Source organism: Eubalaena glacialis, chromosome 7 (genome assembly GCF_028564815.1).
Source record: "Eubalaena glacialis isolate mEubGla1 chromosome 7, mEubGla1.1.hap2.+ XY, whole genome shotgun sequence".
Classification (NCBI taxonomy): Eukaryota; Metazoa; Chordata; class Mammalia; order Artiodactyla; family Balaenidae; genus Eubalaena; species Eubalaena glacialis.
The window spans coordinates 8,253,470-8,271,320 of record NC_083722.1 but is presented as its reverse complement, the minus strand read 5'-3'; the positions used below and the strand labels follow the sequence as shown (position 1 = coordinate 8,271,320).

Here is a 17,851-nt window from a genome sequence, read left to right as displayed (position 1 = left end):
ATTTTGTTTCGTCTATTCCAAGGGTTTTGGCAATTTCTCCTGCCTTCAGCTGCATCGCCTGGCGTGTGATAGGCAGTCCTTTTGCACTTGTCTCACTGACAAAATGTAGCACAGCTTCGTCTACTTGTGGGTATCTTCCTTTCTTAGGTCCCGTAAAGCATTTTGTTGTTGCTTTACAAGAAAATATGGAACTTCGGTCATTCCTCCAGCGACGGATATTTGCTTCGCTAATATCGAACGTACGCCCTGCTGCTCTGTTTCCATGCTTTTCTGCATACATGATAACTTTTCGTTTCAATGCTGAATCATAGTGTAATCTTTTTGAAGACATTTTTAAAAGCCAATTAAACCTGACACATTTGATACCAACAACAGGACAAACCTTAAGTCCACACAGGCACAGGCGAGGATAATTGCATCATGACTATTGCCTGGTTGACAGTAATCGTAAAATGCATCCCAATTTCAGACAAGGTATAATGTGGGGGAAAAAGAAGTACAACATAGAACTAATATTAATAAAATATGGTTTTTCAAGCCTGTAATATTTACCAGATTAACACCGGTGCCAGAAAATAAGCCCAAGAGTCAAAGAATAAGTATATATGTAGAAGTATATAAGCAAAAATTATCTTTACGATGAAATCTGCAATGGTCTGATTTGGTTGTAATTCCCTTTATTTTCATATGGCTTACATGTAAATCTTTTTTTGAATTGGACTTAAGATCCAAGAATGAATGTTCTTCAATCTTTTAGCAGATTGCAAAGCCAAGTCATTACAGAGAGAGACTCCCAGTGTCCTTCGTCATTCGCTATCAGAGGACCACGGCTCAGGTCAGTGGCCTTCATCAACAGGTGCCCTCCTCTGGCGAGCAGATCTGATCCTGTGTGGAGATGATGAAGCGTCTTCCTCTGTTTCAGACCCTGAAGGTTCATGATCTCCCTCCTGAGATCCTGTGTCTCCCACCAGTTCCCGAAGAAACTTGAATTTTGATAAAAAAAGATGCCAAACAAAATACCAACCTAAAAAGAGAGAAAAACATTAAGAGAAATTATGACACACAGTATTATCAGTTGGGAATATTTCAGTTAATTGTGTGTGGGGTGTGTGTGTCACGAAACAGTATGCATAATTTAAATGTATATGTGATTACAATTTATATAACAAACACTTATCAAGCATTTACTATGGACACGGCATAAAGATAAACTCCGGAATTCTACAGAATGGCAAAAACAGTTTCTGCCTTTATGGAATTGAGAATCCAAGCTTGGTCCATCTACATCAAATTTATAATGAGATTATGATATCTAAGTAGAGTGTTTATTGTATTAAACTCAAGTTTTTGAGAGCATTTTTCTGGGGAAGAAAGAATACACCTCGCTATTTACCTGGACATTCACACCTCAATGCCATTATTTACTAAAAACAAGTTTGCTTCAATCAGAAGGCAAGACAGTAAATGGCAGGAATCACCTGCACTTTGGTAAAAACTTCTCAGGACCAAACTATTCAGTAAGTTTCTAGAAATAATAAACTTTCGCAGAAAATTAATAAATTTTCTTTAATTACACAATGAAAGATGAAAAGCCAGAGCACCAGTATCTTAAATTCAAGATTTTAAAAAATACAGTGTTTTCATGTCAAAGCCATTAAAAAGTCTGAATAACTCTCCTAAAAAAAAAAAAAAATTACTAACCAAGTTTTGCTTGTTTTTGCAAGGAGTTTTAAGTTTTAGACGTCCACTAATATAGAACAAACAGTCAATAAAGGAGAACACAGGAGCTGAAACTCCTGAACCTATGACTGGTTGCTCTGAAATGTTAAAGAGTATTTCATAAACAAAACTAACCACTGCTAACAGTTTTCCATGCTAGCGTGTTTTCTTGATGCCTTCTACTTTAAAACTCTCTAGTTTCATAGAAAAGCAACGGACCATAGCATATTCTGATGACTAGCATTTATGGAAACAAAATCCAACCAGCTTTTCTACCCCAGCATTACAAAGGCTGAGATGAATGGCCACTTAAGGAAGTTTCTAATTTTACTTGTTTCTTTTTTATAATCTCTGGGGGGAAAGATGAACATAAAATCCTTGGTACTAAAAAACTAACTTCAGAGATTTAACCCTTTTCTCAGGTTTTTGCTTTCCTTTAAGCTTGAGTGCTGAGTGCTAACTGAACCACACCACAAATATATTTTAGTCAACTGTGTGAGTAAAGCACCTAACTCTATAAAATAGTATTTTAACGATACTCCAAATTAGCAAGCTCCCTGTTCACTCAAAATTCTTTGTAAAAATAGGCACAGCGAGGTAGAGGAAAGAGCTCTGGAGGGGTCAGGAGGCTCAGGCCTGACAGAAGACTGATAAAGCCACTGTGAGGAATAAATAAATGAAGGGCTTAGGTGCCTAGCACCGAGTCCACATTTGGTAAACTGCTCAATCGACAGGAGCCGTGGCTGTCCCTGGGCAGTGGGATCTGAGGTGACTTCTCCTTTGTTGTTGATTATTTACCTTTTTTTATTGAGATACAATTCACCTGTCATAAAATTCACCATTTTAAAATGTACAATTCAATGGTTTTTAACATATTAACAAGGTTGTGCCACCATCACCATTATCAAACTCCAAAACATTTTCATCGACACCCAAAGAAACCCCATACCCATTAGCAGCAGTCCCTTCCCCAGTTCCTCCCTCCCCAGCCCCTGGGAACCATTAATGTACTCTTCTGTCTGTGGATTTGTGTATTCTGAGCATGGCATACAGAAGGAATCACAGTATGTGGTCTCGTGTGCCTGGCTTCTTACACTAAGCATATATTTTCAAGGTTCATCAAACATGTTGTTGCATGTATCACATTATTCCTTTTTATTGTTGAATAATATTCCATTGTAAAGACACATCACATTTAGTTTTAACCATTTACCAATTAACAGACCCGGGTAGTTTCCACTTTTTGGCTGCAATGACCAACTGCACAAGTTTTTGCACTGACGTGTTTTCATTTCTCTTGGGTATACAACTGACGCTCGAACAAGACAGGGGTTATATCCTCCCCACAGTTGAAAATCCACCAGAAACTTTACAATCTGCCCTCCATATCCACGGTTCCACATCCAAGGATTCAACCTCATATCATGTAGTGGACTGCAGTGTGTATTTATTGAAAGAAATCCGCATGTTAAGTGGACCCACACAGTTCAAACCCGTGTTGTTCAATGGTCCACTATACCTAGGGGTAGAATTGCTGCGTCATATGGTAACTTATGCGTAACCATTTGTGAAATTGCTAGTCTTGTCCAAAGCAGCTGTGCCATTTTACACTTCCATCAGCATCGTAAGAGGTTCTCAATTTCTCTACATCCTCACCAAGACTTTTTATTGTCCGCCTTTTTTATTATAGTCATCCTAGTGGGTGTAAAGCGGTTTATCATTGTGGCTTTTATTATGGCATTTCCCTAATGACTAAATATGTTAAACATCATTTTCTTTTTATTGGCGATTTGTAAATCTTCTTTGGAGAAATGTCTATTAAATTCCTCTGCCTACTTTTTAATCAGGTTGTCTCTTTATTAAGTTGTAAGAGTTCTTTATATATTTTTGATACCAGACGCTTATCAGATATATGATCTGCAAAACATTTTTTTCCCGTTCTGTGGGCTGTCTTCTCACTGTCTTGATAATGTTCTTTGAAGTACAATAGTTTTTAATTATGATGGAGCCTAATTTATCATTTATTCTTTGAGGAAATCCAATTTATCTTCTTTTCTTTGGTTGCTTGTGCTTTTGGTGTCGTATCTAGGGAACTGGTGACTAACCCAAAATTATGAAGATTTATGCCTATGCATGCTTCTAAGAGTTTTAGTTTTAGCTCTTACGCTAGGTCTTTGATTGATTTTAGTTAACTTTGGTGTGAGAGAGAGATCCAAATTAATCCTTTTGCATGTGGATACCAAGCTGTTCCAGAACTATTTGTTGAAAAGACGGTTCTTCCCTCCATTAAATTGTCTTGGTCAAAAATCAAATGATCATAAATGTTACAGTTTATTTCTATTCCATTGATCTGTCTATCCTTATGCCATTCCACACTATCTTGATTATAGTAGCTTTGTATTAAGTTTTAAAATCAAGAGTGTAAGTTTACCAACTTTGTTCTTTTCAAGACTGTTTTGGCTAAAGTCCCTTGCATTTCCATGTGCATTTTAGAATTATCTTGTCAATTTCTGAAAAAAAAAAAAAAGGCAGCAAGAATTTTTATAGGGATTGTATTAAATTTGTAGGTCAATGTGGGGACCGACATTTTTTAATAATATTTCTCTGTACATATCAAAAGTTTTCCAGAGTGGACATACATGGTTTTGCTAATCAGAAAAATCAGGAGAAAAACAAGTCAGAAACTAAGTAAATCGTAACTACTCTGTAGACGTCTATGTTTTAAATACCCCAATACCATTAATTGGCCTAAATTAATAAGCCCGGTTGATTTTAAAGATACTAAGGAAAACTCCTCTTAGGTTAGTTTTGAGAACCCAACCTAAAAGTTAAAAAAACCTCTTTTTCCCAAGGTACTGTGCTAAATAAAGATGATGCACCTGCATTTACCATCAGGGAAATTATAAGCAAGCTCAAAGATGATGATAGTCTTGACCTCATAAAGATCAAAGATTCCAAGAGCGGCTACTAGGTATAAAATGACCATAAATTTAGAAAAGTAAAGGGAGGTTACTGGAACTCTTCTGACTGAAAACAGACTATGGTGAAGGGCTGTCACCAGTGGGGTTCCCACCATAAAATACTCTTGCCCTTGGGGTGGTTAAGAGAAAGTAAAGTCTCCCAGCACAGAAATCTACAAAATAAGGAACTGAAGACTGCTTCAACAGTCAGTTTGGGGAGATATAAATAAGAGCAGTTAGATCACAAACTCTGTCTTTCTCAGTTTTAATAAAACAAATCCAAAAAAAGATTTTCTTTTAAATCACTGCCAGTGATCAAACAATGCAGGGGACTCAATCTGAAGTCAAAATTCAGAATGTGGTAGCCAATCAGAGAGACTCCAGAGTCTGGAGCAGCAAGTTACAGCCACCAGCTCCACACTCACCGCTCCCTCCCCGCTGCACCAGCTCAACCACCCGACTTCACACCTCTTCCATTGCCACCCCCAAATCTGCAGATAAGCAAACTTGAAAAGCAGCTTATTTTTCCCTATTCTGCCTGCGTGTAAGGTGTGTGAAGGCTGGGGGTGGAGGAGCCTGTGGGTAGTGACACTGCTTCCCACAAAAAATCGTGAGGTAGAGAATTCCCCCTAACACAGATATGGAGCTCATCAGCTGAGCAGCCAAAAACAACACACATCCGCTGTGCCGGGGTTGTTCACAATGGCTACTGTAATGACAGGGTGGGAGAGCAAAGTTAAGAGGGAAATTGTAGTGGTGGTAAGAACTGCAGTGGTATTCGCTAAATTCAGGGATGTTCAACAAGCTATTCCCCGAGTAAAATGACTAAGTTCTTACACAGCTGTAATCGTGGGAAGATGGTTGGAGGGTGCGGGGGAGGGGATTTCCATCTCACGGTACTTGGAACTGGTAAGATCTCAAGCTTCCCCAACAGACCGCTCATCAAAGAGTGTTAATCCTCTGAAGAAAGGATGATACTAAAAATGCCAGGCAGTGTGAACGGAAAAACAACTACACATGACAGTTATTTTGGAAAAAGAACCATTATTAAAACCCCAATAGGTATATACCAGGAAAAGCATGACTTAGCAAAGAAGAAACTAAGAGAGGTACTACAGTGCCAGATAAAGCTGCTAATAGTCACTGGCTGTTAATTAGACATGAAAATAAAAATAGCTAACTTTTTTTTTTAACTTTGGGACAGGTACTGTGAGGAAATGTTTTGCACGTATCGTTTCATGGCCAAATTGTTATTCAATATAAACTGTCCTTCCACTTACATCTGGTATGTCACATTCCCTGCAGGTGATTAATAGGGCCTCACCTATTCATCTACAGTATTTTACTTGCACTGATCTTAAAATACAAAGTCGAAAGTCATATAAATACATAGTTCACCTCCTGTTATTTTAATAAAGCAGCTTTTAATTCAAGTAACAAAAGTCCTAAGACTAAGCTTAACCAAAAAAGGGGGAATTTGTTATCAGCTTATAGGACTGTCTCATAGAGCCCATGAGAGGGACGTAGAGGGACTAGATCTAGGGGGAGGCGCTCATGAACTGAGGTCATCCTCCAGCATTATCTGTTTTCTCTACACCCTTGCCTCATGTCCTTCTAGGCTTCCCTTGAACATGGCTGCTTTTTCCCAGCTTTCTATGATTTCTTGGCTATCCTCAAAAAACAGCCTAGAATCTCTGACCCAACTTGGGTCAACTGTCAGGCCCAAGACCGGTGTGCATTACCTGGGCAGGTATTGTGAACAGGGCTGCGCAGCCTAGCCCTGAGAGCTGCGGGTGATTTTCAAGGCTGGAAGGGAGTGGACAGGACAACTCGGGGAAGGAGCTCCTATAAAGATGTCCGCTCTACACTTATTAGGCAACAGGGTCCTGGAGGACGGTCTTTACTTCAGGATCACCCCCCAAAATCCATCCCTGAGCTGGGCAGGCAATTCTTTTGTTGGATGAAGGCTAAACAAAACCTTTGATCTGCTTGGGACCTGCTTCGATTTCTTTAAAACCTTAACACAATCTGACCTCTGATGAACGTCCACGACGCAAGGGGTCTTCAACCCCTGAAGCAGAGGAACTACTTGGGGTGGAAGTGAGGTAGGATCAGATGAGGTTGGAAGTCACATTCTCCCTTTTAGGAAAAAGAACACATGTACATGTAAAGCAATTTCAACAGCATTTATTGTCCAATGGAATGACCCTAGTTAAAGATACATGATTACCACATTGCAGCCATTCCCAGGAAAATCACGCCACCTGGCTACCCATCATGCTCTGCTAGGGAGCTGTGAGAAGCTACAGATTCCCAACGACTCACCCCAGATGCTCCAAATCAATCTCCAGGGTTGTGCTTACTCATCTTTTTTAAGCTCTCTAGATGATTCTGATACACATGTAGGTTTGGAAAAGAGAAATGAAGTAAAGAAGAAACATGAGTGCTGTTGCAGATCAATTACGGCAAGTGGCCAAGGAAAAGGAGAAAAGGATAAGCAATGGAAGAGCAGGGAAGAGATGGATCAACACCTGACCAGACTGCCTATCTGAGAAGATCCCACTTGAGAAAAGGCAACAAAAGCTCATTAGTGTTTACTAATGGGACAACGGGAATATGTAAGGGGGAGCTATAAAGACACTGCCCAGGCTTCGCTGATGAGTGGGCCATGCTGCAGGAGGACAACGGATGTGTGAGGAATGATGCAGTGGAAGGGCAGAAGTTGGACATAAAGAATGATTCTGTCTTTGCTCCAAGTAGTATTGAGCTGTGTCTGGTTAACCAAATAGTTTAATATAAATAACAATTTATGTATTCAGAGTTCATTCTCTAGTATACCATGAGTGATCGAGAAAACACATGGAATGTTACATAATGCAACATGAAGCATCATCCTCTATCTACATGCTATTGGTTGTAAGACAGCATCAAATAAATAAGAGAGGAACATGTGTGTAGAAGTGTGTATTGGGAGGGGGAAAGGCACCACAGACACAAGGGAAAGAACCACCAGTTCAGATTTATAACTCTGACTTACCATAAGAATAGGCCAGCCTGATTTGGACTCCGGGCCCTAGTGACTAACTTCTCCCAGGTGGTGCTTGCATCTTCGGGGGAGAGCAGGACAGGAGGAAGAATAACCACTATAACCCAGGCTACCTTCTACTGAAAGGGACTTACCCCTTGTACCCTGCATGCCTACAGGACCGCTTATAAAATTACAGCTCCTACAACTCCTCCCACCCAAACCTGATACGCAGACACCAGAAACTCCTTACCTACTCTTATTCTGTGGAGCGTGGGTCTTGTACCTTGTCCTGAGATTGTAAGAGAAAAATGGGAGGGAGGGACAGAGGAATAGCAGAAAGGAGGGGGTGGAGGGGGCAGGGAGAAGGACTGTCCACAATTATATGTACTTAGTCAAAAATTTACACTAATTGTTAAAACAAGTATTGCAGTTTTTCATAGTTTAAAAGGCAAGTCTGTGAGTCAGAAAAACTGGCTGGCAACAAAGGGTGTGTGTCCTGGGATAAGCAAATAAGCACTCAACTTGTGTGTGCCAGTAACTAAGCATTAGTTCACAGGATGGATCTCATGAAACACACTGTATATTGTTTTTCTGTGCAAGATAAATGTGCTGGCAGCAGAAGGGTAGCAATGGCAGATGAACTTGAACAACGGACCATCACTGTCAACACACCACAAACCCAGGGGACAGGAGTAATCACAGAGTTCTCAGTTCATGAAGTGCTTTACATTCGACATCTCATTTAATCCTCTCATTAGCCCTCTGAATTAGTGAGACTAGGAATCATTATCCCCATTTTCTAGATAAGAAATCAAAGGCTCAAAGTGACTCATAACCATTGAAAAGGGCTAGCTCGGCAAAACAGCAATGAATTCAATAAGTGTATCAAATTTCTCATATTTTCATAGTGAAAGTACGGCTAAAACACAAAACACTGGGCTTCCCTGGTGGCGCAGTGGTTGGGAATCTGCCTGCCAATGCAGGGGACACGGGTTCGAGCCCTGGTCTGGGAAGATCCCACATGCTGCGAAGCAACTGGGCCCGTGAGCCACAACTGCTGAGCCTGCGCGTCTGGAGCTTGTGCTCTGCAACAAGAGAGGCCGCGACAGTGAGAGGCCCGCGCACCGCGATGAAGAGTGGCCCCCACTCGCCGCAACTAGAGAAAGCCCTTGCACAGAAACGAAGACCCAACACGCCAAAAATAAATAAATAAATAAATAAATAATTTAAAAAAAAAAACAAAACACAAAACACTAATTAGGGAATGAGAATATGATTTCCTACCCAAGATGTTTTGAGTTCAAAAAGCCCAGGCGCAGTAGAACAAAAAGTTCTTATCTTTGTGGAATCACTCCTCCCATGGAGTTAATCCCACCTTCATGATGATATCTAAGTGGTTAACTGACTGGCTTAATACCGATCTTGATTTGTATAAAGCTCTTTTCCACTTTCAATCCTATAACCTTATTTTCCGTTTACACAGAAGGCAGCTAAGGTTCACTGCTAAGGTAATATGTCCAAGGCCAAGACACAGGCAAAGTGAAAACAGAACCATGCTCTCCAACCCTTCCCACCAAGCTCCCTGTACTGCACATCCTTCTGTAAAGACACACTGGGAGGCCCCAGCAGACAAGCCCCCGGAGAAACCATCACTGACCCAACACAACGTAGAACCGAAATACCTCCACACCCAAAACCCTGTTACCCAGTAAATGGAAGGCAAATTTAAAGTTCCCTTTAAAACCTCTCCTCTTTTTATTTTCCTCTCCTTCTGGTGATCACAACACTCCCACAGATCCAAATATTACCCCTATTATAGAGGATGACCAAATTTTTCATCCATACTTTCTACCTTTCTTAAACCCCAGGAAGGAATCTACCTCACTGGCTTGAAGACATCTTTAAAAAGTATATTCATCCAACAGCTCCTTCTTCTGATTTTCACATTTCTGTAATGGGTATTGTATCCTTTCCCCATCTCTCAGGTGGGAAAGAGCATATTTCAGCCCTACCCTGCTTTACTTCAGTGCTATAGATTCTACCTTAATAAACCCTCTCCCATCTGTTTCCTTCATTATATTCCCAGTGCCATTCTCTATCCTACATCAAATCCTTATTATCTGTCAACTGGATTACCACCACAACTTCTTATAACTCAGAGGCACGCTGGAGCCACACTGCTTGGCCATGAATCCTAACTCAACAGCTCAGCTGAAATTTGGGCAAGTTAACCTCTATGTGCCTCAGTTTCCTCATCTATAAAATAGAGACAACAGCACCCACTTTCAGAGTCAATGCGGTAATAAAAAGAATTAATGTGTGTAACATTCTAAAAAGAATGCCCGCATATAATAAACACTCATCAAATGTTATCCATTGTTACAATCCCTTAGGCTCCAGTCTCTTCCTCTCCAGGGCAAACTCCACAGACAAGAGGTTACTACCACTGCCTCTGAGATTTTTAAGCAACAAGAATACATAACTCTTACGTCTTTCTACTATACTATCTCTTCAGTAAAGTACTCTCTTGGGTGACTGCTTTAGCATTTCAGGCTCACTTCCATCCTTCATTGTCTTAATAACTAACTGTCATCCCCCCAAGACATGAGTTTCTTAAGGAAAGAAAATTTATGGTTTATCTATGGTTTCCACTATGTCCTCTATGTCTTAGAAGAGTATCTGGCACAGAGTAGGTAGTCCAAACAAACCATTCAACTTCCATCCTCCAACCCCAACCCCCAACACACACCAAAAGTACCATAAATTTAAGGGGTTAATGACTTTCACCAATTGATCCATTTCAGAGCTCTTAAGATTTCTACTATGTAACAGAGTAGCTGATAAAAAGAACTGCTGAACAATGTTATTGACAACATTGATATTGAACAATGTTATCAACCAAGTTGACCTGACATGTACAGAACATTCCACTCAATAACAGCAGAATAAACATTCTTTTCAAGTATATGCAGAACATCCACCAAAACAGACCATTTTTTGTCTCATTAAGTGTAAACCTTCCTAAACTTGATACACTTTTCTCACCATAACAAAATTAAACTAGAAAATGATAAAATGATATATGGGGGGAAAATGTCCTAAATAAGTCATGGTTCAAAGGAGAAATCACAAGTGAAACTAAAAAATATTTTGAACCAAATAAAGTTTTTTTAAAAAAATCAAAAGTAATACCTGGAAAGAAATTTATATCATTAAATAGCTTTTTTTTTTTAATAAGAAGGGTCTAAAATCAATAATCTAAGCTTCCACCATAAGAAACTAGAAGAAGTGCAAACTAAAATCAAAATAAGTAGAAGAAACTAAAGATATAAGCATAAATCAATGAACTAAAATATGGACAAGTAAAGAAATAAAAAAATCAATAAAACCAAAAACCAGATTCTTTGAGAAGATCAATAAAATTTATAAACCTCTAGCCAGACTGATAAACAAGAGAAAAGAACACAAACAATATCAAGAATGAAAGAGAAGACATCACCACAGATCCTACAGATATTAAATGATAATGAGAGAACATTAATTCAGATTAAATAGACATAGTGCTTGAAAGACACAAACTACTACAAAAGCTCACTCAAGAAGAAACAAGTAACTGGAATAGCCCAATATTAGCCCAAATGAAAGATACTGAATTTGCAGTTAAAAGCTTTCCCCAAAAGTCCTGGCCTAAATTAATTCTACCAAACATTTAAGAAAGTATACTAGGGATTATGCTTTATTAATTTTTGGACACTCATGACCTCCATCACAGCACCTGAACATAACAGTTCATTAAATGTATTTTATTGAGTAATACAAGGGTTATCCACCTTGAGACAACCTTGGTTTGTACCACATTTAAGACTGTATTTGTAATAGAAATTTAGTAATTTATATTGAGGAATCTGTCTTCATTTCTTCTTCAAATATATGAGGGCCTTCTACATGCTTCTACTCTCTAGGATCCAGGAATAGAGCAGTGAACAAGCCAAAGAAGGTCCCTGCCTTCACTGAGCTTATGCCCTAACTGGGAGAAACAAACACATAAAATACAGTCAGCCCTCTGTAACCATGTGTTCCACATCTGCCGATTCAAACCATCACAGACAAAACTGACAAACATAGACTCAGGAGATGGAAAAAGGTACTCCATGCAAATGGAAATGGATAAAGACGATGAAGTATATGTACACAATGGAATATTACTCAGCCATAAAAAAGAATGAAATCTTGCCATTTGCGACAACCTGGATGGATCTAGAGGGTATTGTGCTAGTGCAGTAAGTCAGAAAGAGAAAGAAAAATACTCCATGATTTCACTTACACATGGAATTTAAAAAACAAAACAAATGAACAAACATAACTAAACAGAAACAGAGTCACAGATACAGAGAATAAACAGGTGGTTGCCATAGGGGAGGAGGTGGGGGGGAGGGAAGGGTAGGGAATATGTAAGGGAGATTAAGAGGTACAAACTTCAGTTGCAAAATAAATGAGTCACAGGTATGACATGTACAGGGTGGGGAATAACGTCAAGATTTATGAAATAGGGTTTCCCTGGTGGCACAGCGGTTAAGAATCCGCCTGCCAATGCAGGGGACACAGGTGTGAGCCCTGGTCTGAGAAGATACCACATGCCACGGAGCAACTAAGCCCGTGCACCACAAGTACTGAGCCTGTGCTCTAGAGCCCGTGAGCCACAACTACTGAGCCCATGTGCCACAACTACTGAAGCCCACGCACCTAGAGCCCGTGCTCCGCAACGAGAGAAGCCACTGTGATGAGAAGCCCGTGCACCACAAAGAAGAGTAGCCCCCGCTCGCCGCAACTAGAGAAAGCCCGCGTGCAACGAAGACCCAACACAGCCAAAAATAATAAATAAATAAATAAGTAAATATATAAATAAAAATAAATCTATAAAAAAACTATAAACAAAAATAAATCTATTAAAAAATATTTACGTAATATCTTTGTATGGTGACAGACGTAACTAGACTTTCACGGTAATCACTTCGAAATGTACAGAAATATCAAACCACTATGTCCCGTAACAGGAACTGTGTGGTAGGTCAATTATACTTAAAAACAAACAAACTCAGAAAATGAGGTCAGATTTGTGGTTGATAGAGGAGGGATGGGATTGGATGACGGTACAAACGTCCAGTTATAAGAAAAGTAAGTACTAGGGATGTAATGTACAACAAGATAAATATAAGTAACACTGCTGTATGTTCTATGTGAAAGTTGTTAAGAAAGTAAGTCCTGAGAGTTCTCATCACTGGAAAAAAAAATTTTTTTTTTCTATTTCTTTAATTTTTTATCTATATGAGATGATGGATGTTCACTAAACTTACTATGATAATCATTTCATGATGTATGTAAATCAAATTATTATGTTATACACCTTAAATTTATACAGTGCTGTATGTCAATTACATCTCAATAAAACTAGAAGAAAAAAAGAGACAAAACTGATGCGACTTCCAGATGGAGTTGATATTTATAAGGAAAGGAAAGGGCAAAACCAAGGATGACACCCAAGTCCTTGGCTGCTGACAACATGTGAGCAGGGAGGGAGAAACAGTTGGTAGAAATCAAAAGTTCTGTTTTAGATGTGTTTAGTTTGAGATGGTTGTTAGATCCTCAAGTGGAGATATCGAAAATAAAAGTTTGATGCACGAACCTGGGGTGCAGGAGAGGAATAGAGCTGTAGATTTAATTTTAGTCATCAGTTATAGTTACTATTTAAATCTTTAGAACTGGGTAAGATGAGTAAGAGAACAGAAGGAAGGCAAAAATAGAAATACTATACATTTGTATTATAACGTAATGTAACATAAAAATACAATAGAAAATAGCATGCATCTCATGGAGTAATGGCAAGTACTAGTCTGTAAAATTTTTATTTCAGAGACAAGAAAGATGATGGGTAGATAGATGTGGATATAACTAATTGATATATGTAATTTATCTATATATACTTATGAATGTACTGGGAATAATGAAAATTTATTTCCTATCATAGATTGTGATCAAAAAAAGTTAAATTCTAGGGGATTAGAAGCCAGGAAAAGATAAACAATTAACCACTATGGTAGGAAGAACACCATGAAAGTATAGTGTACAAAAGCCAAGAGAAAAGCTTCATGGAAGGAATGCTCACCTGTATAGAATGAGTATGAGAGGTTACGTATCAATACAGTTACAACTCATAAGGGACCATGGACTTGGTAATACGGAGGCCATTTGTTATGAACCTTGACAAGGGCAGTTTCAGTGAACAGTGGGAGTGGAAAATATTTTTAGAATGAATGAGAGGCAAGAAAGTACAATCAACAGAGACAGGAGAAGGTAGACCTCCCTAAGGAACCTGAAATTTGAAAATCATAATTCACTATGTGAAAGAGTCAGTCAGAGTTCTAAAATAAACTAGGTTATGAGTTTCTTGGGGCAGACCCGTGTCATCAATTTTTAATCCCCAATGTGACTATATTTGGAGACAAGGCCTTTAAAAGGTTATTTAAGGTTAAATGAATTTATAAGGGTGGGGCCCTAATCCTATATGACTGGTGTCCTTATTACATAAGATTAGGACATGGACACACACAGATGAAAGTCCCCGTGAAGACACAGGGAGAAGACCGCCATCTACAAGCCAAGGAGAGAAGCCTCAGAGGAAATCAACCCTGCTGACATGAGGATCTTGAACTTCTAGCCTCCAGGCTACAAGGAAATAAATTTCTGCTGTTTCATGTCTGTAGTACATTGTTACGGCAGGCCTAGCACACTAATACAACACCCTAGTTTCTCTCTCAAATCTGGTGGGATCCTTCCCTCCTCTTCCTAAGCCCCAGGCCCCTCCTAGTCAAAACATGAAGCTACCACATCATTCACTCTCCCAACAAAAAAGTGCTTGGATTACTTCTTAGAGCTATTAGTCTTGACCATTCCAATCAAAATACGGCATTCTTTTACTTACCACAGGTCACCTCTCATTCCATAATGTTTTCTGAAACCAAAGGCAGGGTACTTTTAGAAAAATGAGTAAACTTTAAGTCAAATACCTACTGGGAGTGGAGAGAGCAAGTCTAATGTATGCAGCAATTAGGAATTTTGAGGCCCCAAAGGCAAGTTTGGCAAATATTCTATCTAAGGCGTTGTTACATGGTTTACATGTTACATTCCTATCTCCAGGTAGCTTTCATCTTCAAATTAGAAAAGAAAGCATATGCTTACCTCCTTCCTCACATCCAAACAAATCACATAGATCTGGATTTCCTTACTTCAAGGATCTTAAACACCTACAATTAGCCCAAAATCCTGACATCACAAGCAGGAAACTGAGAAAGGCTTTCCAATTGTTTTATCATCAGAAAAGAAAGGCTGTAAGTTAGAAGCTTTAACTCTAGTGCCTTAGTAAAAGCAAGAAAATTAAAAATATACATACAAGTATACAAATACAAATATATATACATGTCTATGCACATATAAAAGCAATAAAATTAAAAATATACATACTAGTGTATAAATACAAATATATAAGTCTATACATGTATATGCACGAGTGTCTCCAAACATGGCTGATACTGAGCATTTAGTACATTAATCATGCAATGAATAAGCCCTATAGTATTTTGAATACTGACCAATTACTGCATCAACCTGAACCCCTACTTCAATAGCGTAATTATCAAAAAATACTCACTGACATCTGGTTCTAAACAACTCCCAAATTTTCACAACTGCTCAGCCACTTAGCTAAGAGAGCTGTGGTTATCAGTTACTGTGCGTTAAAAAGAAAAAATCTACAATTGCGCTAATATTACCTTGAGAAAAAAGTTTCACGTCCTCTCATACCATGAAGGAAAAAAAAAAAAAAATCACACCAGACAAAACAGCACCATTATTACAGAACTAAGAGTTAGGTTACCTGACCCTGGAAGTTTAATATAGCCGGTGTTTCTAAGTCCTGCCGCGTCTCAACATTTCTGCTCGGAATTTAGTTTAAGCCTGAACTCCAAGTAAACAAAAGATTTCACGCGTGCTTCAAACCCAACTCTGTCCCTGCCCCTGGTTAAACGAAGGTAATGAAACCTCGCTTTGTCATCAGAGTCAGAACGTGTCAAAAAAGAAAAAGGAGTAATCAATCACTTCACCTTCGGATACAGGCCAAGGTTAAAATCTGAGCAGACTGCGGTAAGAATGGCAATCAAGACGCTGCCGGTGAAGCAATACCTGCTTTAACCCCGAGTCAAGATGCCCAGCCCTGGATGCTGTTCTTCCCTCTCCTGGATGACAGCGGGCTTGTCGTGGATCAGGGCTCACTCCCGAGAGGTAAGTGAAAAACAGATGATTTGAAGACACTTGCCCACCCAGGCCTTCTTTTTTTCTTTTAAACCAGACAAAACAAGCCAGTCGACCACACGATCGAGCCGGCGTGTGTACCGTGGAGTTTAACTGCCCCGCGCGACGCCGCACTCACCGCACACCATCAGCAGCAGCACGATCAGCAGCGTGGCCACGAACACTAGCAGGGTCAGCCCGACGCTGTGCCACATCTTGGGGGCAGGAGGGCGGCTGGCTCCGGGCGGCTGGGCGGTGGGCGCGGGCGGGCCGGCGGACGGGTGGGCGGCGCGGCCGGGGCTTCAGCGGCCGGCGCCGGGCGCGGCAGGGCGCCGGGGCGGCATGAGCGGCGGACGCCCGGCAGCGCCCCCAGGAGGCGAGGCGGGGCGGGGCGGCGCGGGGGCGGCACCGCGGCCGGCCGGCCGACCCACGGTCCTTCTCGGTCCGGCCGACGGAGCGCGGGCGGGAGGCGGAACGCGGGGCGCCCCTACCGCCTCATCGCTCCGGGGAACCGGGGACGCGGCGCCCGGAGACCCCGGCGGCAGCCGGATGTGCTTCCATGGCGGACGCCGCGCGCCCGTGGAGGGGACAGAGGGCGAGCACTGGAACGCGCGGCGGCCACCCGGCCCTCGTCGTCGCCCGCCCGAGGGTCCCTCGGCCCCCACGGACAGTAGATAACGTCTCCCCGCAACGTCTGCGGCGCTTACCCGCCCCAGGCCCTCTCCCCCTGCGGCAGCTCATCACCCAGCGCCCCCACCGCTCGCCGCTTCTGCGTCGCGGGGGCTGCTGGGAAATGAAGTGCAGAGCCCGGTGGAGCCTTGAGGAGGCCGCCCCCAAGGGGACTACAACTCCCAGAATGCACCTCCCACTCAGCTGCTTTGCTTCTCCCTCCCTCTCACCCCTGTTCCTTTGGTTTTTCTCAAGCCAGAATCTCTGTCTACTGACTGCTGTTCTCGGAACCCGTGCCCTTGGCTGCCCCTCCTGCACTGTGCCAAAGCGCCAGAGTGATTTCAAACGCACAGTCGTTTTGTTTAAAGCCGTGACCGACGAAGCACGAAGAGGGAAGAAAGGGGAGGCAGCTGCCTGAAAAACTGGTTGCCTGTGAACCTAGCCCTATTGCTGGGGGTGGAGGTTGGATACTTGGGACTTTTGAGGAAATACCAACGTCCCTGCCAAAGAAAGGGGCCAGAGGCACGGAATCTCCCTATTTCCCGTGTAATAGATGTTGTTCTGTGTTTTCATAGCTAATGTATTTCGGAAATGGCCCGCGAGGGACTTAAGGACATCATCTTTGCCCTTAATTCGCCTGAGTTACGAATTTAATTCAGCTGCTTCCTTGAGACCAAGTGACAGATGACCCACAAGTGAAGATTTCGCCGCACTGGCTTGAACAAACCCCTGCGAAACAGGACGATGTCATAATCTCAAGCACTCTGAAATTAAAACTCCTCAATTCCGCCAGATTACACTCATTCGTTAAAGAGGTGCCCCCCGAAGAAAAGAGGATCGTGTATCCCACTTTTAGAAGGAACCAGCTATAGCCTTCATGTTTTCCTGTGAGTCTGTGGCTCCCTGCCATACCTTTCCATTCTTCTACTGATTCCTTTCCCCTGTCCTCTCGTAAGCAGGTAAGGTAAAGCGTCTTCAGAGAAAGAGAATGTAAGAAGCCATTTTTGGCCTAAGCCATTTTGTGTTGTAAGCCTGGCCGCAATGCTTGCCTGCCCTAGAACAGTCACAATCTTAAGGGAACAAAAGAACAAAAGACTTACCAGGCAAGAGAAGTAACAATAGCAAAGATAAT

General features: G+C 41.2%; 1 protein-coding gene across 1 annotated transcript; it reads right to left on the bottom strand.

The window, feature by feature from the left end:
* Nucleotides 1–612: 612 nt before the first annotated feature.
* On the bottom strand, nucleotides 613–16,331 carry SMIM13 (small integral membrane protein 13). The gene is made up of 2 exons (XM_061194827.1): nucleotides 16,190–16,331; nucleotides 613–1,024 (listed from the first exon to the last, which is right to left on the bottom strand). The coding sequence occupies exons 1-2, from the start codon at nucleotides 16,263–16,265 to the stop codon at nucleotides 837–839; spliced, it is 264 nt and encodes an 87-aa protein (XP_061050810.1). The 5' UTR covers nucleotides 16,266–16,331; the 3' UTR covers nucleotides 613–836.
* Between the last annotated feature and the right edge of the window lie 1,520 nt (nucleotides 16,332–17,851).